The 22097-nt window shown below is 46.7% G+C and overlaps 1 protein-coding gene across 1 annotated transcript; it reads right to left on the bottom strand.

The window, feature by feature from the left end:
* Window positions 1-2804: 2804 nt before the first annotated feature.
* Window positions 2805-21591, bottom strand: RTP2 (receptor transporter protein 2). Its single transcript, XM_011286029.3, has 3 exons — window positions 21529-21591; window positions 6764-6933; window positions 2805-4116 (listed from the first exon to the last, which is right to left on the bottom strand). Exons 1-3 carry the CDS (start codon window positions 21589-21591, stop codon window positions 3600-3602), a joined length of 750 nt encoding a protein of 249 aa, XP_011284331.2. The 3' UTR covers window positions 2805-3599.
* Window positions 21592-22097: the final 506 nt, after the last annotated feature.

Raw genomic sequence — 22097 nt, 5'->3', positions numbered from 1 at the left:
ATTTCTTAATTCTTGGGGCGCCTGGGTGGCTTGGTCGGTTAAGCGTCCGACTCCAGCTCAGGTCGTGATCTCACCGTCCGTGAGTTCGAGCCCCGCGTCGGGCTCTGTGCTGACAGCTCAGAGCCTGGAGCCTGTTTCAGATTCTGTGTCTCCCTCTCTCTCTGCCCCTCCCCTGTTCATGCTCTGTCTCTCTCTGTCTCAAAAATAAATAAACGTTAAAAAATTAAAAAAAAAATAAATAAAATTTCTCAATTCTTGACTTTTATTTTACTTGGTCAACTGTTTGGTTTTCTCAGTTAAATATCTCACAGTCAGAGAAAATCTTTCTGCATTTATTTATTTATTTATTTGTAGTTCACTGAGACATCTGGAAGCCTCATGGACACTGGAAGAAGGGCTATATAACCTCCTTGTCAGTTTCCTTCAGCCAAAGACCACGAGGAACACTCGGGTTACTGAACAAAGTTAGGTGTTTAGACTCATTGCAAAGAAGGAGGATGCACTTGGGAACCCTGAGGAATCTCAGGAAGAGGGTATTAGAAAAGACACACTATAGCATTGGGACATGTGCGGGGAGGGGGGTGGGCGGGGGAGGGCGGGGAGGGGAAGGTTCATGTAAATGGCCTGTGCTCTGGAGTGGATATTATCAGAAAGTGGGGATAATTCTATGATGGAGTGCCTTTAGTCTTATCTGGAAGGACAGAAGGTATGACTGGCAAAGAAGTAGCAACCACTCATATTGGTCACAATAGGGGCCAGTTTGGTGATGTTGTGTGGTTTGGACAATGTTCATGCTTCCATTTGTAGTCGGAGACGATTACGGAGTGGTCCTGTGCTTGCCTGGATCCAGCATCGTCCCAGAGGGGTCTGGTCTGAGGTTGGTATGTGCATTGACCACCACAACGTAACCGTGGCAGCCAGACCAGCCCTCAGATGTCCGTGACTGCTCTTCTCTTTCTCATCCTTTATATAAGCACTTTGATATATGAACACACACGCACCATGAAAAGTTTTACGTATTTTATTCTATCTGACGCATTTATTCTTACTTCATGCATCTACGATATGTAATGGATATGGACAGGTGTATATTTAAATCTTTAAGGAAGTGATGTATTTGATTGCAGAAATAAAAAGGAACAAAAAAGCAAAAAAGGAAAATCATTTGCACCGTAACTGCCCTCAGTTGAATTCAACATACGTGAACAATTGGGACCAGAAACAGATTGCCTACTTTCAGGGATTATTAAAATAGTTAGTTGACTTTATTTCGGTATTGAATAAACAAAGCTTTCTGTGTTCCTTGACTGAAGTTAATAGTTTTGTGATTTGCAGGCCAGATTCTCATTGCCCGCAGAACACTTGAAGAGACCATCCATTCTGATCCATGAAGTGAAAGCTGAGACTATTCTCAGCTGCTGAGGCAAGAGAGAAGGCTGGATGAACACTAGAGTGAGGGAAGACTGAACGCTTCCTCTCATACACAGGTGTCGCGAGCTCCAACATCTGCAGGCATTCAAAGGTTTCTAGAAGGCACTAGGAGTAGGATGGCTGTTCAGCATTACCTTTTTGCTCTCTTTCAAAGACAAGTTTTGAAACTGACAATAAAATATTCGCCATAAATCAAAATGCTCCTGCCTCACTCCTTACCTGAGCCGAGAAAACCACCTTCACCCAAGTCCAGCCTACTTTGCTTTTCCACCTATTCCTGGCCCCTGCTCCCAGGTTCCTCTCGCGCTCCATCCTCCTGGCTTCTTCTGATACTTGGTCGCTTCCTGCTTCCTGAACATGAAATGAACTTTGCATCTGGGGACTTCCATTTTCACTCCAACTGGGATGAACTGAGCTGCCTGCCAGCCGTAACCTTGACCTCCTGACCACTTCCATATATCCTTCAAGACATCATGGGTGAACGACTCCTCTTCCAAGAAACCACTCCTGAGGTATGATTAGGTTGTCCCCTTTCTAGCACAGCATTGACTAGCACGCAACACGGGCCCTGCAGGTCAGGCATTGTGCCTGATTACCTTTGTGATCCTGGAACTTAGGACAGGCTAATCAAATAGGCTAGAGTAAATGAATGTTGACTTATGGATGCAAATGGACAGAATACAGCTTTTAACCATAGAATATACTTCATGCCATTTTTTCCCCCAGGGGTGGTAATGGGTTTTTACTGACTCATTCCACTGTATCTTTGAACTGGTACCCAGATCTCAAGTCTTGGCATAGCATTCCTTTGCACATCTTACTGTATTCTTCATCAGGGAGTCCGCAGGCTGCCAACCAATAACCGTGCAGGTACTGTCTGCCTCCACTGCTCATGCTTCCCCTTGCTTGTCACCTCCCCCGAATGGAGACACACAGCCCCACCAATGCCTGAATGATCTACATCCACAGATCTGCCTAATACACCCCTTCTCTCCCCATCCACAGTAACTGGAAGAACCATAGAATTGCCTACAAAGGTATTTTCATTCAGGATGACAGAACATCTCCCTCCATTATGGGTAATTACTGGTGCCATAGCTCATATGTTCCTTCAAAACACAGAAATATATTCTTGAAGCCCCAAACTCACACACACACACACATACACACACACAGCAAGAGCACGAGAGACCAAGAGAGCGTCCCATCACCTTGCAGTGAATTTCAACAGGTCCTCCTTCCCAGGAAATAAGCTTAGACAACACCGGGACCCACAAATTCCAATCAACTGACAGTCAGCAACACAGAGGTTACACATTTATTTGTGTATCTCTAACACACCACACGCCTACCTGTCCCTGCCCCCCGAAGACTTCCTGCTGCACCTTTAAACCTGTGTCCCTCTCTTATTTTTAGGAGTCCACATACGTTTAACTAGTAACTTCAAGCTCTAGTCTAGAAATTTTTATGATGATGTGCTACATCTGCACGGCACAGTATGGTAGCCACTAGCCACATATGGCTACTGGGCACTTGCTACGTGGCTGGTGCAACTGAGGAACTGAATTCTGAATTTCATTTCATCTTAATTCATTTAAATTCAAATAGCCACATATTGGCCACCATATTGGACAGTGCAGCTCTAAATGATTCCAGCCAAGCAGGCTCGAGCACCAAAGTAACAATCTGAAACTTTCAGAAGAGTGGGAGCAGACTCTCCAGGAGAGGGACTGAATGAAAATGCACTGAATATTCGCGCATAGGGTGGGATCACTGCCCTCTCCAAGGAGAACCGCGGCAGGATGGTCAGAGGCAGCTGAAGACGGCCTTGAGATGAAGCCAGGGCAAGACAGGACCTAATGGGGTCCTAATGGGATGTGGGATATGGAAATGAAGCAAAAAAGGAGGGGTCGGGATGTGGAGGAAGTGGAGGGAGAAGATACCTCCCTGTGGGTTTATTTACTACCACCGGGCCTAAATCCTCCCTAGACCCTCTTCCCCTCCCCCATCACTATACATTTTAATGGCAGGACCATTAAGTATCTCCCAGAGCAAACCTCCCATTCCATGGAGGAATAAACTGAGGCCCGGAGGGAGCTGTCCAGAGTCCTGTTGACTCTGCAGAAGAACTGCAGCCAGAACCTTCCCACCCCACGGGCGCAGCTCCACTAAAGGAAGGCAGAGCTGCGGAAGGAGAACTGCAGGGAGACAATGAGCAGGCAGAGGGCGGCCCCGAAGAGGCACCAGCGAAGCGAGAAGAAGCTGTAGCCGGAACCCTCCTGGGCGCTTGGCTTGGAGGCCCCTGAGAAGGTGCAGGTGGTGGCCTCCTCCTCCAGCAGCTTCTCGCTGGGCTTCCAGTGCACGACGCCCTCCTGGCAGGCCTCGCAGAACTCGGGGCGGTGCGGACCCGCGTCCGGGCGGCTGGCCACGTGGATGCGGTACTGGCCGCCGTCTTCCTCGTAGCACTGCTCGCGCAGGCTGGTGATGAGGTTGTCCACCAGGCTCTCGATGTTCTCCTCCAGCATGCTCGACTCGTCCAGCCGCGCCGTGCCGCACTCGTGGCACAGCTGCTTGAAGACGCGCATGCGCACCGAGCCCGCCCGCTGCTCGCGGTCCAGGTACATGTGGAAGAGGATGACCACGTGGGTCGACTGCCAGGTGTGCCAGCACCAGGAGCAGTGGAACCTGCGGGGAGGGGAGGGAAGGATGCAGAAGGTGGGCCTCCCTCCCCGTGACAGCCTGGAGGAGCCCGGAATGGAAGGGCCCTGTGTGCCTGTGCTTAGAGATAGAGGCGGCTTGTTCACTGCCCCCTGGGCTCCTTAGCGCTCGGCAGGCTCTGCCTCCTCCCACTGAACCCCGCTGGGCCTGGAGCAGTGTCTTCAGAAATCTGGCACTGGAGCTATCTGGCTTCCAGCGGGCTCTCCTGCCTGCCTCCTGCACGCCCTTCTGTGGCCTCAGCTCCGCGTAACACAATGCACTCTGGACATGCACCTGTGCACTGCACAGAGCTCACCCCCCCCCCCAATCTGGGCCTTATTTTTCATGCGTGCATTGCAGAGTAATGGTGTCCAATAAGGCTCTTTTCATTCAGACGTCCCCTGACTCGGAGATGGCTCGCTCATGCCTCTCGCCTGCTGTGGAGAGAAAAGGAGATGCTTCTAACTACCGACCATAAACCACCAAGAATACTTGGGAGAAAAACCACCAAGAATCCAGCAGATGGACTGCTGGATGGGTGATGGGGCAGCAGGGGAGGACTGAGAGACTTTGGTCCCTGTACCGTCACAAAGAACATTCTCTTACGCCTTGACGAGTAACCCCTAGACCCTGCTCCAGCCCTGCAACAGACACTGGAAAAGTGGGCCGTAGTCGGCATCCCCCTCTACACACATGCACATTTACATTCAGGCCACTCCGTCAAACCTGGACCCCCTAGAGTCCCAGCCTCAGAAATTGTGGAAGGAAGTGGTCTGGGACTCATCTAGCCGAGCCCCACTCCCTCAGCCCCCACCCAGTGCTTGCACACCTTCAGTAATGGAACACTCATTACCTCCAGGACAGTTTCTTTCAACCTTGAGATGAACCTCTTCCAGGAGGACCTTGTTACATCAGCTTTGTAGTCAGGGGTCCCGTGGACCCCTGACTGTCCTTACTGCTGACCCTCTCTGGGTCCCCGGTACAATGGCTCTGAAGGACCTCTGACAAGGAACTCAAATTCAGTCCAACAGATACCACCTAGCCCCTACTTTATGCCAAGCATCACATAGTCCAGGCCGGGGGGTAGAGATGAGGCCAAGATTGCCCCCGAGGCCTGGAGCCCACCGACAACACAAGCACAGAACAGTACCCGGCATAGCTCAAGGCAGGATTGGCCCACAGAGCAGCCTGACCCCCAGAAGGGGGTCCCCACCCTGCTGGGCCAGAGTTGTGGGGCACCAAGATTAATGCATCTCAAGGCTTACAGGGAGAGTGAGCCTGTGCACATAATAAGCACAGGAGTGGCAGTTCTGAAGGCCTGCCTGAGGCCACCTGGGAGCCACAGGTCACCAGCCAGGATAGGACCAGTTGAGACCTGGGGCAAGGAGGAGCCACAGGCCCATACAGCTCAGCCCCTAATCCCCTGGGCCCGTGACCCAAGTTTCCAGGCCTTTGCACTCCTCCCAACGGCCACCTCAGGAGCTTCATGTTTTCCGTCTCCTCCTTCTCTACCTTGTTAATCAAACCAATCCAGAGCTGTTTCCTCTCCCTCAAGCTTCACCTCAGACCTTAAATTTCAAAATACCAGACCTAGCGCAAGGGGACCATAAGGATCATCTAGTCAACCTTTCATTTTATTGAGATGAAAACAGAAGCGGAGAGAAAGAGAGCCATCCATGTGCACCCAGCTAGTCAGAGACAGAGTCAGGACCCGGTCTCATATTTACAGGTCTTAGCTCCCCACGGACAGCTTCCTACCCACGGTCTGCCTCCTGATTCCACCTTCACCGGCATGCTGCACCTGAGGCGTTACACATACAAACATGCATGAACAACCCGGTGTGTGTGTCCACACCCCCAAAATACAGCCCCTTGTCGGCCTCCCTGGGGGTCTAGGGGCATTATCTGTCCTTGAATCAGTGGACCCAGGGAAGAGGCCTACACAGACCCTGAAGATGAGCTTGAGGCAGCTTGGGCAGGGCATTCTGTGGTCCTGATTCCAAATCACACCCTAGAAGGAGAGGCATGTGCGTTTCAGATGGACATGTCCCCTGAGCCTATGGAACTCCTTGCACTGTGGAAGTCACAAGGGTCCTATAAAGCATAGGACACTGGGCTCTAAGGTCTTAAGGGAAATCATGCCCAAAGCTAAGTCCTTTGGCCGCTGGCCCATAGACAATAGAGCTGGAAGGGTCTTGATTGGCCAACTTCCGGTATTCAGATCAAATTGGACTGAGTTGACTAACTAGACTTAGGACCGGAGCACAGGCCCCAATCCTAAGCTAAAGTTTTCTCAGCGGACCTCATGGCCTCCTCTCTCAGTCCCCACCATTCTGTAAGAGACTACGAAATGTGCAAACATCTAAAATGTCAAAGATTGCAGGGCCATTGTAGCTCTTCGTTTATTATAGAAAACCAAGACCCAAAGACAGAACACAACTTGTTAAGGTCACCCAGGGAGGGAATGATACAGCTGGAATTAGAACCCAGGCCTCTCTGACCCACCTGGAAGTCCTTCTCTGCCCCCTCACCTGAGCTGACCCCAGGACCGGGCTCCATTTGATCTCTGCATCTCCACTTGGAAGGTGCCCCCAGGCAGGCCTGCCTACAGGCCCCTCCTCCCTGGGCCGCTCACCTGCCCGAGGCATGCTGTTCCAGGTACTGCTTCCAGCCAGGGGCCAGCTCGTTGAGCTTGAGGTTGGGATCCATGATGAGTTCCCAGCTGTCGGCCGGCTTGGCCACCTCCATCTTCTCATAGAAGACTTTCTTCCACTCGCAAGTGGTCAGGCTGGTGGTACACATGGTCTTGTTGGCAAGGATGGAAGTTTCCGTTCAGCCTGCGCGAGAACACAGAAGGAGCCCAGGTAGGTGCAGAGCAGTTCCGTCTCTGCCGTCTGAAAATCCTCATCAACCGGACCAGAGGGAACAGGACCCAGCAACCTCCTTTGTCACCCTGGAAGTGGTTACCATGGCAGCTGGGCAGGGAGCCAAGAGCCAGGGCTGGGGAGGAGGGAAGTCCCAAAAGAGAGTTCCAGGGCCCCGAGCTGGGCTTGGGAGGCAGGGCTGGGTAGTGACACCGAGAGGAAGAAGCAGGCTGGAAGGCTCAGGCCCGGGTCGGACCTATCCAGGCCTTCCAGGATCTCCACCCTCCTGCTTCACCTACTGCTCTCCCAGGCATTCTGCACAGCGTGTGCTATGGTAACTGTGACCCCCTAGGGAGCCAAAGAGAAACAAGGGATGGGGGGGTGCAAAGCCTGCAGGTCGTACACCCCTGATGTGTGGGAACCATCATTCACCGTGCACCAAGCACCAACTGCTTGACCTGTGTGCTGGCCAAGGTGGGAATTCGTTCCCCCTTCAGCCAGATCAGGAAACCGAGGTTTACACAGCTCCCAGCGGCCTCATTCTACATTCACATCCAGGCTTTCCAACGCCAAGCTCATTTGCTCAAATGCATACTGCTCAATGCAGTACTCTTGAGCTCCTGACACATAGGGGTGGGGACAGAAGTAGGATGCCCTTTGCTCAGAAAGATCTCAAGCCAGCTGTGAGATAGAATGCAGTTTAGCACGCCGTAAAAAAACACAAGAATAACAGTCCAGATGCAGAGAGTCATAGAATTGTTAAAGCACATATTTGGCTCCCGGTCCCAAGCTGCACTAAGAAGCTTCTGGAGGAAAAAGGTTGTTCTGTGCTGCAAGCTGCTGCTGCATCAGCTGCTACTGAAACAGGCCAGGCAATAGGGTACCCACAGCTCCCTCAGGCCCAATTTAAGTACTTCAGAGACTAGGAGGGAACTTGACTCCAAATTTGCATAATCCAGACGAAGACACAGACACCTGGGGGAAGCAGCCCTGGAGGGGAAAAGACCAGGTGGTTGGGCAGCTTCTCCTGGCTCTGCCTTGTGTCTGCTCGGCCTCAGAATCCAAGAGTTTCCCTCAATGGACTTCTGTCTACCCACCTGCACAGGAGAGGCCGGCTAGATAGCATCTAGGGCCTCTTCCAGAAGTAATCAGCTCATTCTTTTTATTTTTAATTTTTTTAAGTTTATTTATTTATTTGGAGGGGAGAGACAGAGAGAGAGAGAGAGAGAGCAAGCAGGGTAGAGGCAGAGAGAAAGGGAGACGGAGAATCCCAAGCAGGCTCTGTGCCATCAGCACAGACAGAGCCCGATGTGGGGCTCGAACTCACCAACTGTGAGATCATGACCCGAGCTGAAATTAAGGGTCGGACGCTCAACGAACTGAGCCACCCAGGTGCCCCAGCTCATGATTTTTTTTTTAATGTTTATTTATTTTTGACAGAGAGAGAGAGAGAGAGAGAGAGAGACAGAGCATGAGTGGGGGAGGGGCAGAGAGAGAGGGAGACACAGATTCCGAAGCAGGGTCCGGGCTCTGAGCTGTCAGCACAGAGCCCGATGCGGGGCTCAAACTCACAGACTGTGAGATCATGACCTGAGCTGAAATCGGACGCTCAACCGACTACTGAGCCACCCAGGCGCCCCATCATGATTCTTTAACCTGGAAATCGGATCCCTGGGAATGTGGAGGTGATGAGAGAGCAGAAGGCGGGCTGAGGACAAAGTGCAAGTTAGCACACACCCTCCGCCCCAGGTGGGATGTGTGTGATATTCCTCAGGCACTCCTGGCTGCCCAAAAGCAAAGAAAGGAAAGAAAACAAATGTTTAACTCATAGGGATCATAGAGTCTCCATCAATTTACAAATGTCTTAGTAAATTACAAGAAAAAGACAAACTTATCAATAGCCTAATCTCCGGAAACCCATAGACTCAGTTTCCTGGAACCCCAACATCACGCCTCTATCGTGATACGGGGAACAAAGGCAAGAAGGCAATGGCAAGTAAAATTAAATTTCCTTATAACCTGCAGCCTGCTGACAAACACTTGAGGCAAATACAGAGTAGAACATTTCTCTAGGAACCTCCTACCGTCCTACTGTCAACGCCTTTAGAGGGAAAACAACCTTAGCTTGACCATAGCAAGGCCTCAAGTATCTTTTGCATATCAAAGTCCTATTGGAAGCCTCCCTTTTGACTTTACCTCCCCAACTCCAAAGTATATAACCTGTCAGTCTTCACAACCCCAGTGCAGCTCTTTCTGCCTCAGGGTCCTGTTCCCGTGCTTTTATTAAAGCACCTATTTTGCACCAAAGAGGTCTTCAAGAATTCTTTCTTGGCCATCGGCTCCGGACCCCGCCATCACCCCAAAACCTCATTAGAGGCACAGACCGGGAATACAGCATTGGAAACATTTCTGGGAACTGGAAGAGACTTTTCAGTGCTGAGTTCCAGTCTTGACACTTGTCTCCAAGCGGTTTTTGCGTTGGATGAGGTCTGGGACAATACCCTTGGGTCATATCTTGGAATGGGAAAGTGTCCCTCTACCAGCTTTGTGCCAGAGATCTCAGAAAGGGCAAAATTACTTGACCGGGAGCTCTAGAAGAGACTATTCTTTTTTTTTTTTTTAATGTTTATTTATTTTTGAGAGAGAGAGAGAGCGCGCGCGCGAGCATGAGTGGGGGAGGGGCAGAGAGAGACACACACACACAGAATCCAAAGCAGGCTCCAAGCTCTGAGCTGTCAGCACAGAACCCGAGGTGGGGCTCGAACCCATGAACTGGGATATCATGACCTGAGCTGAAGTCAGATGCTTAACCAACTGAGCCACCCACACACCCCTCGAAGGGACTATTCTTAAAAATCTGATTTCTTCATTGAGCTCTTTATCTCTTGACATTGAAGTAAGACATCTGAAGCTCAGAAATGGGAAATGACCTGGCCGAAGCTTTAGCAGGGCCGCTCACACCTCCTCAGGGCCAGCTGCCAGCGGAGGTGAGACAGGTCAGAGGACCGGTGAGTTCCCAGGAATTGAATGAACTGAGGAGCTTATGGCCCAGCCTGGAGCCACCTGCCAGGAGTGAATCTGAAAAATATTGTGCCGTTGTTGCCAGAACAAATGACAAAGAAGGAAAACCAAAAAGATAGAGGGTGAGACTTATCCGGGTTCATCTGTTTGTTTTTACCCAAATGATGCAATCCCCTTAGGCCTAGCATCAGGTTTAATTTAGAATGGGAGCCCTCTAGGCAGAGACCAATGTAATTCATCTTTCTATATAACAGCCCTGTTTTCTCTCAAGAAAAAAAAACCGTGCTTGAGATACAACCAATGAACACAGATATTACCTCAATTTTCTGCAAATGGCTCTGGTTTGCTCCAGAAGCCACAAATTAAGAGCTCACTAATGTAAAAATGTGTACAGCTGTGGCCACATCACGCACTGGCAGTTTCATTATACGTTACTGCTGTATTTTTAATTTAGAGAATAATTTTTATAAAGGAATTTTTATTCCTTTATAAAATAAATTACTATGCACCTGTATTCTGCAAACAAAATTGGCCAAGGGGAGAGGGATAGAAGAACCAGTCTCCTCTTCAACTTGGAATGTGAGTCAATACATATTAACAAATACTTTTTGCAAGGTGCCTGGGTGGCTCAGTTGGTTGAGCATCTGACTTCGGCTCAGGTCATGATCACACGGTACGTGAGTTCGAGCCCCGCATTGGGCTCTGTGCTGACAGCTCGGAGCCTGAAGCCTGCTTCGGATTCTGTGTCTTGCTCTCTCTCTGCTCCTCCCCCACTTTCACTCTGTCTCTCACTCTCAAGAGTAAATAAACATTTAAAAAATTCTTAAAAAAAATACTTTTTGCAAAATGTCCATTACTGAAATGTTACTTGTGTGAATAACACAGGGGATGACAGTGCAGAGTCTAAAATATAAAAGTAATAAAGAGTTGGGGAGGTGAGTATGGTGGGGTTTTAGAGTGGTGGGAGTCCGGAGTCAACGGCCAAGAAAGAATTCTTGAAGACCTCTTTGGTGCAAAAGGTGATTTTATTAAGCACGGGAATAGGACGCTCAGGCAGAAAGAACTGCACTGGGGTTGTGAAGACTGACAGGTTATATATTTTGGAGTTGGGGAGGTAAAGTCAAAAGGGAGGCATCCAGAAGGACTTTGATATGCTAAAGAGGACTCCTAAGATACTTGAGGCCTTGCTGTCATCAAGCTAAGGTCGTCTTCCCTCTAGTAAGGCATTAACAGAGGGGGGTTAACAGAAGGGGGTTCCTGGAGAAATGTTCTACTCTCAAATATTGGTCAACGGGCTGCAGATTGTAAAGAAATTGAATTTTACCTGCCATTTTCATCTTGCCTTTGTTCCCCACATCACGATGGAGGAGAGGGTGATATGAGGCGCTCCAGGAAACTGAGCTTCTGGAGATTAGGCTATTGATAAGATTGCCTTTTACTTGTAATTTACTAAAGCCTTGGAAACTGATGGAAACTCCTGTCCTGCATGACTGTGATCTCTGTCAGTTAGCCATTTGTTTTCTTTCCTTTCCTTTGTTCTTGGGCAGCCAGGAGTGCCTGAGGAATGTCACACATACCCCACCTTGGGGGAGGGGGCCGTGCTAGCTTGGGCCTGCCCTCAGCTTGCCCTGGAGGAGACATCACTGGCGGGTTTTTGGAAACTAACTATAAGTAACCCTTATCCCAGAGATTTCTATACAGTCTTGAGGGGGGGATATACCCCCTCTACCCACTCTAGGCCCAGGAAAAGCCCTTGTCATTGCCAGACATTATTACTGATGGGAAAATGTTCCAGAGGCGTTTGAGGGCCAAAGAAAAAAAAAGAAGGTTAAATAAAACCGAGTTCGCGGTTCAGGATATGTCTTAACTAAGCAACAAATCCAGAGGAAATGCAAGCTATGTCCTGTCTTCCCCTATCCCTCCACAATTCAAAGATCCATGGAAGGTGCTAGAGAACAAATCCAAGGTTCCCAGGGAATCTTCTTCAAGAGTGGTTAGCAAGGCCTCCCCATCCCCAGGATGCAGCACTTGGAGGCAGCACGGCCCAAACTCCACGCTCTGAGTGGGGGCTGACTCTGAGTCTGGGGGTGTTCCCATGGTCAGAATGGTACACAGCTCTCAGGGGATACAGTGAAGCTACTTCCAGGTAGCTTCCTGGAATTCAAGGGTCCAGCTTCTAAGCTTCAGGCACCTCGAAGTCTGTATTAAGGGCGGCCATATCTACGGTCACTGTTTTCAGGGCCTTATTCTCCGAGGCAAGAATTTCATGCACAATTGTCACACTATGTATGTCAAGTACATGCATAAAAAGAGTAGGGTGGGAGCAGAGAGTGCTCCCTGCTAGGAAAAGAAAAGATAAGAGGGGTTGAGTAAGCAAGTTAGTGGCTCAGGAAGAAAGACTATAGAATTCTCTGCTGAAAGGAGACAGTCAAATTCAGAGTGTCTGGAGATAACTTTCAGCAGATAAAGCCTATGCTGACTTCTGTCTAAGATGAGGGCCTCCGTCAATGTTCCTTAGCTATACTCAGAGAACCTGGCAGTTTCTGATGAGCTGAGGCTCAATACACACACACACACACACACACACACACACACAGCCATAGCTCCTCTCTGGGACAATCCCATGCATCATGACATAGTGATAAGGAAGCATGAGGAGCTCATGCCAGCTCTTAAAGCTTCCATTCTAAAATGACATTCACCACTTTCCTTCACGTTCCATTGGCCAAAGCAAATCATACAGCCAAGTCTGCAATGGCGCAGGGAAATATATCTTGGCAAAGGTGGAGTGTGGAGGGCATTTTAGGGAGTGGCACTGACTGTCTAAAGTTCTCTTTTGTCTAGCAAAAGAGCGGATGCAGGATTAAAAAGAGAGATGGTTACTGTCCAGGAAAAAGACAAGAGCCCCGAATAAGGGTCCTTGCCCCATATTTATTCAGATCAGAAGGCTTGTAAACGTGATGGGAGTGTACAAAGAGACAAAGAAACTAGCGACATTAACTTGTGGATGTGAGAGGGGAAAAGGGGGTTTTGAAGACATACAGTGTTTGGGGTTTGGGTAAATATAAAACAAAATCCAGGCACTGGGCAGATGGGTAGATGGTCGTTAACGGCAGACAGGAGGTGCTGTGCCTGTTTATCTTTGCCAGCCTAGGGGATGAGACAGATGGGGGAATAACCACAGTGTTGACAGGACACCTTTTCTTTTGTTAACCATCTCCTCTCCGGGCTGCTTTGCCTGCAGCTCAGCAGTCTAAAGTCCAATTCACCAATTTACCTGACCTGGCCCTATTCTCCTATGAGAGCAGCTTTCTGCTGTAGTACTAAACTTGGGGTGCTTTCACCCTGAATATCTAATCTTGTTATTCCTATGTATATGGCACCTTTGTGCCAATTCGATTTCAGGCCTTTGCCTCTCTCTATTTTGGGGGTTTCAGCACCCCCTCCCTATTTTGGGGTGCCTTTGCACCTCCCTATTCTTGGCACCTTTGTGCCTTCTTATTCTTGGAGTGCCAATCTGGTTACCCAAACTCGGGTGTGAGCATTTTATGACTTGGTGTTTCTTTATGCCTTATTAACCCATTGGTGTAAGCCTGGGGGATTCCTAAGCTTACCCCCACAACTGACTCTTATAAACAACAATAGAATCCATCACAGCACCCACCTGGACAATGAATGGGCACTGCCTGGAACAATGGAGCTGAACAGCTTCTATGGTACAGGGTAGTTATATATATGACATATATTTTGTTTGTTTATAGAGAGAAAGAGCGAGTGGGGGAGAAGGAGAGGCAGAGACAGAGGGAGCAGACTGACTGCTGCCAGTGCAGAGCCCCCTGTGGGGCTCAATCTCACGACCTTGAGATCACGACCTGAGCCGAAATCAAGAGTCTCGGCTGCCCAACTGACTGAACCACCCAGGCGCTCCATGACATATCTTTTTTAAAGACCAAGAAAATGATTGTCCTAATGTCAAGATAGTAGTTATCTCTGTGGGGAGGGGGGAGAGGTGATAGGAGATTATTACATATTATGGATAGGAGGGCTGGCAAAGATTTTTCTGACTGGGTATGTGTTATGCAGATTTCCATTGCATTGCGTAATTCTTTAAATTGTATATGTATGCTTTCTGTACTCTTCTGTATGTGTGATCTATTACACAATGTAAAACAAAATGGGTATAATCCCTGCCTTTCCCCATTGCTTAGATTGTCCCAAAGTACCAAATCTAGCAATAGGCCTTTTGAACATTTTCATTAAGATGGTCATAGATCATAAACTGAAAGAGGCCTAGAGAAACCATCATGCCCCTACCCTGAGAAAGGTATTAGGCAGATGAGCAAAGAAGGTGAAAGAAGAAAAGTATGGGAGACAGTGTCTGGCAATAGGAAGCTCTTGGTAAATGTTCTAGAACCTTGGACACCCATCTTCTATAGCACCTGCCATGCTGTCATTCCATTCCCTCCGCAAGACTGTCTTCTTCATCTTTTATGTTTTCTCCAGTGAGTAACAAAACCTCAAACTCATAGTAGGCGCTGAGTATTATCTTGTTTAATGAATGAATAGCAGCGAGGCTTTACTGTGTGTATCCTTTACAATTTAGACTTACTGTGGATTCCAGTAAGACAAGAACCATATAATAAATCTCCACAGACACCATCGTGTATAGATTTGCCCATTATAGAAGTACAATAGGTGTGAATTTCATTCAGTTCATAGCAACAAAGATTCATGTAATATCCAAGACGTGCTCGGATGAACAGTAGTGCAGAGAGGGACACACATACATGACCTGCCCGCGAAGGTACCCCTCAAACGCTGGGATTGAAGGGGAATTCGAATACTCATAGCTTCTTGGAATGACTTTTGTAGTTATAGGTCTAGAATATCATTTTTCCTGGCACTATAATCTTAACAATGCCATTTATCCAAAAGTAGGGGGGGACCCTAAATCTACCTACCCTCAAGGAGGATACCTAATTTTTAAATAGACTTCTTACTTCACTCGGACATATCAGACATGTTGGTCACCGTTTTAAGAAATATCAGAGACCATTATCTGTATGCTAGGGCTGAAGACCAGTCGTGTGCTGGGGGTGATGCTATTCGTAAACTGCTTAAGCAGATGAGCCTGAAGAGACATATTTCATTAAATCATAAGTCCATGCTGATATTTTCCAATGGAGCTTTAACATTATTGCAACTGTATTTTTACTCCAGTAATTTCAGCCTTTCTTCATATAAAATGATGTTATAAATGAATTAAACTAATATCAATAATTGTTTTGTCTGTCATCCCAGAGTTCAAGATGACAATACTACTGTTAGCCCTGTCAAAGCACTAGACAATTAATTAGATTAAATCATTAATTTTTTGTACGTCCCATTGGATATGCACACTCAAATTAGTTTATTTCAAGTGAAGAGTAATACATTACTGATGCCTTGATGACTTAATCACCTATATGACATATTGTATGCTTTAGTTGTATTTATTCATTCAACATTCAATAAATATGCCTCGAGTTCTTGTTATGTCTGGTTCTTTTCGAGGTGCTGGGAATAGCATAGTGCAAATAAGTTAAAAATCCTTCCTTCATGGTGCTACATTCTACTGAGAGAGATAAACAACAAAATGGTGCTGTGGTGGATGCTAATAGGACATGGGTTTTTGTTTAGTTTTGTTTTGTATTGTTTTGTTTTAAATCAACAGAAGAGGGAGATAGAGAATGGATGGATGGAAAGGGTTAGGGAGGGTCACAGTTTAGACAGTGTGGGGAGAAGGGGCGTCCTGCCAATGGGAGCACCAGCATCCCAGGTGGGGCAAACAGCAAGTGCAAAGTCCCTGTGCTCATTTCCTGAGGTCACCGGAACAAATTACTGCAGACTTGGTGGCTGAAAATAACAGAAATGTATTCTCACACGGTTCTGGAGGCCAAAAGTCTAAAATCAGTATCACTGGGCCAAAACCAAGGTGCAGGGCCACACTCTGTCCGGAAGCCCCAGACAAGAATCAATCCTTGGCCTGTGACCTCATCATTCCGATCTTCAAGGCCAGCATCCTGGAGTCTCCCTCTGGTCTGTCTTCCCATTCATTGTCTTCTCTGCGTGTGGTAGAATTTCTTTCTGCCTCCCTCTTATATATGTGATTGCATTTAGGGCCCACCCAGATAATCCAGGAAAACCTCCCCATTTCAAGGCTCTTAACGACATCTGCAAAGACCTTTTTGCTATGCGTGGTAACATTCCCAGGTTCCAAGGGTAGGACGTGACTATCTTTGGGGGCCATGATTCAGCCCAGCCCAGCCCCTCCAGTGGGAGTGCACCTGCGTGTCCAGGGAATAGTGAGCTGGCCAGCGTGGCAGAGTGGCTTCTCCCAAGCCAGCGTAGGACTAGAGGAGATGGGACACTGCACGAGAGCCAGACTGCACACGGCCTGCTCGGCCATTCACGTGAGCTGGTAAGAAGATTTCGATCAGCAGAGCATCATGCTGTAACTTAAATTCGAATAGAATCACCCGCGTGCCAATTTAGGAGTACACTGTGGGAGACAAGCAAGGATGCAGGGGGAGAAGTTAGGATGCTTTGCCAACATAAGAGAAGATCGTGTCACTGCAAGATGACAGACAGATGGGGTCAGACTCTGGTGATGTGGCCAGAGATTCTATACATACATTTTTTTTAAAAGTTTATTTTGAGAGAGAGAGAGAGAGAGAGAGAGAGAGAGAGAATGCAAGTTGGGGAGGGGCAGACAGGGAGAGAGAGAGAATCCCAAGCAGGCTCCATGATGTCAGAGCCCAACGTGGGGCTCGAACCCACGAACCACGAGATCCTGACCTGAGAGAAAGTCTAACACTTAACACACTGAGCCACCCGGGCGCCCCCATGCTAGACATATTTTGACAGGATGTACCAAAAGGTTGAATGTGGAGTATGTGTGAGACAGAAAAGTAGAAAGCGCCCCCTGGGTGTTTGACCTGAGCACCTGAGTGGCCATCAGAGAGGTAGGAAAAAGGAGGAGGAGGCTGGTGGGGAGATCAGCAGCACAGCGTGGAAGATGTTAAAATCTGAGAAATCCAAGCTGAAATGTCAAGTTGATATCCACATGTAGTTTAATTGTCTAAGTTATTGTACTATAAAAGCTGCACAATTTTAACTTGTAATTCTTACATGGCAACAGCTTCCAGTTATTGCTTCTTACTCAGTAAGAATTCAGCATTCGGTTACTGGAGGGTAAGGAAAGATGCTTAGAAAATACAGGCAGTCCATCCGCATAGTGATGTACGAGCCTTTTACACTCCTTGTCTGCAGTGACTCGATGTACGTTGACATGTCCAAGCTTTATCTATGGGAGTCCTTACTAGATAAACCCCACCTGGTTCATTGTACACAGTGGACCTAGAATTTCGGGTATTGCCATTGAAAATCTTGCAGATGGGGGCACCTGGGTGGCTCAGTCAGTTGGGTGTCCGACTTCGGCTCAGGTCATGATCTCGCGGTCCGGGAGTTCGAGCCCCGCGTCGGGCTCTGTGCTGACAGCTCAGAGCCTGGAGCCAGTTTCGGATTCTGTGTCTCCCTCTCTCTCTGACCCTCCCCCGTTCATGCTTTGTCTCTCTCTGTCTCAAAAATAAATAAACGTTAAAAAAAATTAAAAAATAAGAAAATCTTGCAGATGTAGCTCTTGGTTTTAAATTTGGGGCAAACTACCCACTGACCTCAATGTTAAAATGCAAGACATATATGTTCTCGAAACACCCCTTTTTGGATGTATCCAACTCAACCTCAGATTTATGAAATCCTTTTTCATCTTGCCTTAATATGAAAGCTTTTACATTGATCTCTTCTCCTTTGCGGCACTACCAAGTTTTCCCTCTGAGCACAGAGTGTATTCGGATGAATATGTGTACCACACATATTTAAAAGAGGCTTCCAGAAGGGGTGACGCTTGCATGACCCTTGATGAGTCAGCAATTGACTGGCTAACCAAATCAGGGGGATAAGTGTATTGTAAGCAGGGGGAACGAGCAACAAATATTTCAAGGACAAAATAATCTAGCATCATTTTGGAAACTCTGTATCATTTAGTATATCAGCATCACAGGGAGCAGTGATAAAGAGGCCGGGGAGATATGTGGGAGCTGGATTACGAAGGATTTTTTTTAATTATTTTATTATTTTTATTATTTTTATTTCTTTCTCAGTTTTTTTTTTCAGGTTTAAGTCCAGGTGTGCAGTGTGGCCATCTGGCTCACATATATTGTGAAATGATTACTGGTGTCATTGCACTAGGCAGCCATCATCTCATGGAGACACCACAAAAAAAGAGAGCAAAAAAAGAAAAGACCATTTTTTTCCTTGTGATGAGAACCCTTAAGATTCACTCCTGGGGCGCCTGGGTGGCGCAGTCGGTTAAGCGTCCGACTTCAGCCAGGTCACGATCTCGCGGTCCGGGAGTTCGAGCCCGGCGTCGGGCTCTGGGCTGATGGCTCAGAGTCTGGAGCCTGTTTCCGATTCTGTGTCTCCCTCTCTCTCTGCCCCTCCCCCGTTCATGCTCTGTCTCTCTCTGTCCCAAAAATAAATAAACGTTGAAAAAAAAAAAGATTCACTCCTAACAACTTTTCTATATATCATACAGCAGCGTTAGCCATAGTCGTCAAGTTTTACATTCCCTCCTTAGTCTTTGTTTATCTTCTCACCGCAAATTTGTACCTGTGGACCCTTTTCCTCCTAGTTCCCCCTCCCCCGACCCCCTGCCTCTGGTAGCCACAAATCTGATACCTTTTTCTATGACTTTGTTTTTCTGTATTAGTTGTATTTGTTGGGGGATTTTTTGTTTTATTTTTGGGGGATCCACATATAAGCGAGATCGTACAATATTTGTCTTTCTCTGTCTGACTTACCTCACTTAGCATAATCCTCTCAAGGTCCATCCAAGTTGTTGAAAATGGGACAATTTCCATATATATATATATACACATGTATATGTGTATGTATATACACATATGTATATATATACATGTATATATACATATATATGTACATATATACATATGTATATGTACATATACATATATACACATGTACATATACATATACATATGTACATGTGTACATATACATATATACATATGTACATATACATATGTACATGTATATACATATACATACACATATGTGTGTGTGTATATATATATATATACATATATATATATATATATATATATATATATATCACAACTTCTTTATCCATTCATCCATTGATAAACACAGGTTATTTCCATGCCTTAGCTATTGTAAGTAATGTTGCTATAAACATAGGGATGCAGATGTCTTTTCCAGTTAGTGGAAAGATCCTTAAACACCATTCAAGACTTGAGATTTTGTCTTAGAGGAGATGTGGAATCACTGAATTGTTTTAAGACTGAGGTTTGTGATCAGATTTGCATATTGGTAATGGGCCATTTAAAGCCAATGTTCTCTCTCCCTTTTCGCCATAAACTGGCTAGTGTTTCCAATGCTGTTCTCTTAACATTCTAGCCCTGGGTGGTTCTGATCTACTAAGCTTCTTGCAAACCCAGACCTCTCTGTAGGAAGATGGGAAGAACCTTCATTCTATCACACAAAACAACTCCATAGAGCGTTCTGTTGTGTACAACTAATTGAGACCTACTGGATTAAGTGTTGAGCAAATGGAGAAATAAATAGTTTATAGTGCTTATATTAGGAAGCAACTAATACTCAGAATTTGAATATTAAATGTTTTTTAATGAGTTTATATTATCAGTAAAGCTTCTATGGACCATTTTCCCCCAATGAAGTTGATATGAACAAGCAATGAATAGTCTGTATTTGTCAAATGGACACGGGACACCCTCAGGCTATAACCATCAAATTGTCTTAAATCTCCTACCTAGTTTTAAAAAGATGATACAGAGGGACAGGAAACTCTTCCTGTGAATTTATGCCGGTAGATGGGAGAAAGAGGAAGTTTAAAAAGAACTTAATACATGATATACTGGAGAGTACATTCTATGATACAGTAGAAAATGCAGTTGCAAGAGACATAACAGTTACTTAATCTGTGTTGCTCTTTGCAAAGGCAATTAAGCAAAATCCAAGAGGGCAATGGAACTCTGAGATTCAGTCCAGAGTGGTTTCAATGTCCAAGAGGACTTACTGATGGAAACTGATCAGAGTCCAACACGAAGCTCACAGGTAGCTGCACTTTCCACATGGGAGTGCAGGCCATTCTTCCCAGAGGCGATATGATGCAAGAAATAGCAGAAGCTACAACCCACTTCTTGAGGCCGCAGAAACTGGGCAAAGAAACAGCAGATTACTTCCTCATCCTAAAAATTAACTGGGAAGAAAATCGTAGTAAAGAATAGTGATAGAATGCTGCCTTTGCCTCGTAAATATTTCTAAGTACTTTACCTATATTAATGCACACAAGAACTCTATGAGGTCCATACTGTAATTCCTATCCCTTCACAGGAAACTGAGACACAGAAAGGCTAAGTCATTTACTGGTGGTCACATAGTTACTAAGTGACAGTGCCTGGATTTGGACCCATACAATGTGGCTCACTGACTACATGCATTTACCCATTAAGCTTTTCCCTATATCCAGTTTTAAAAGTAATAAAATCCCCAATTTATGGATGAGGAAACTAAGGCACAGAAGGTATATTGTTCAAAGTTACCCAGTAGAGGGACTCCTGGGTGACTCAGTCGGTTAAGCATCCGACTTCAGCTCAGGTCATGATCTCAAGGTTTGTGGGTTCGAGCCCCTCATCAGGCTCTGTGCTGACAGCTCAGAGCCTGGAGCCTGCTTCGGATTCTGTGTCTCCCTCTCTTTCTGCCCCTCCCCCACTCACAATCTCTCTCTCTCTCTCTGTCTCTCTCTCTCAAAAATAAACATTTTAAAAAATTTAAAGTAATAAACTCATTGTAAAATTCCAAGTGATAAAAAAATATATTAACAAAAAAAAGTTCCACATTCTCTTTTCCCCACTTCTCCCTGCCTTTCATTTTTGTGTCAAGTTATTATGGATAAAAAGTTAGAATCGGTTTGATTACAGAACATATTTCATTAAAAATGGATCATAATGTTTTGGTGTGTATCATTTTGATTTAAAAAAAAAAATTAACGTTTATTTGTTATTAGGAGACAGACAGAACGTGAGGAGTAGGCGAGGGGCAGAGAGATAGGGAGATGCAGAATCCAAAGCAGCTCCAGGCTTTGAGCTGTTGGGCACAGAGCCCGCCCGATGCAGGGCTCGAACTCACAAACCGCGAGATCCTGACCTGAGCCAAAGTTGGTCGCTTAACCGACTGAGCCACTCAGGCACCCCTGGTGTGCATCATTTTAAGTGCTACCTCGCATCGCTATCTTTTCCAGTTCAGTACATGGTGACGAATGGGCCCCAGAGCCTTACTGCGAGCCTGTGTGAGTACTGGGCACCGAGCTGAGGCCAGCCCCACAGGTCACCAGCTGCCTCACATCCGGGCTCACCTGCGCTCCTGCAAGACAGTGCCTGATGACACCGCCACGATACGGCCTCTGCAGGAAAGCCATCCTTCATCAGGAGAAGGCGGAAACTGTTAAAAATGGGAAAAGCAGTTAATTTTGTGATGTGAGGCCATAGCTTGGCAACCCGTCATGATCTCTCAGTGTGACTCCAGTAAAAACCAGAAAGCTTTTGTAAACATTGCCGAGTTTTTGACTTGGGATCTGGGAAAAGGGACGCAGTATCCACTATGGGGTCTATCTCTTAGTCCATTACTAAACAGTTATTGACTCTGTTAGCGCAGTGTCAGGTGAGGCTCTGAGGCTAGTGGGATGACGGAAACACGGTGCCTGCCCTTCTGGGCTCAGTCCGGGGCAGCACAGTATCTCCTTTGTTCACAGCCCTGAGACATTTGCCCCTGCATCTCCCGACATCCTGACCGTGAACCCTTGCTCCCTTGCTAGAGTCAACTCCTGTCCTCTTCTTCCCTGACCCGCAAGTTGTTTAGAGGTAAAATCGTGTTTGTAATTTACAGACAAATCACATTTTCCAGCTCCTTTTTATTATTAATTTT

This window comes from Felis catus, chromosome C2, assembly GCF_018350175.1.
Source record: "Felis catus isolate Fca126 chromosome C2, F.catus_Fca126_mat1.0, whole genome shotgun sequence".
In the NCBI taxonomy this organism is placed as follows: Eukaryota; Metazoa; Chordata; class Mammalia; order Carnivora; family Felidae; genus Felis; species Felis catus.
This window is presented reverse-complemented; position numbering and strand designations above follow the sequence as displayed.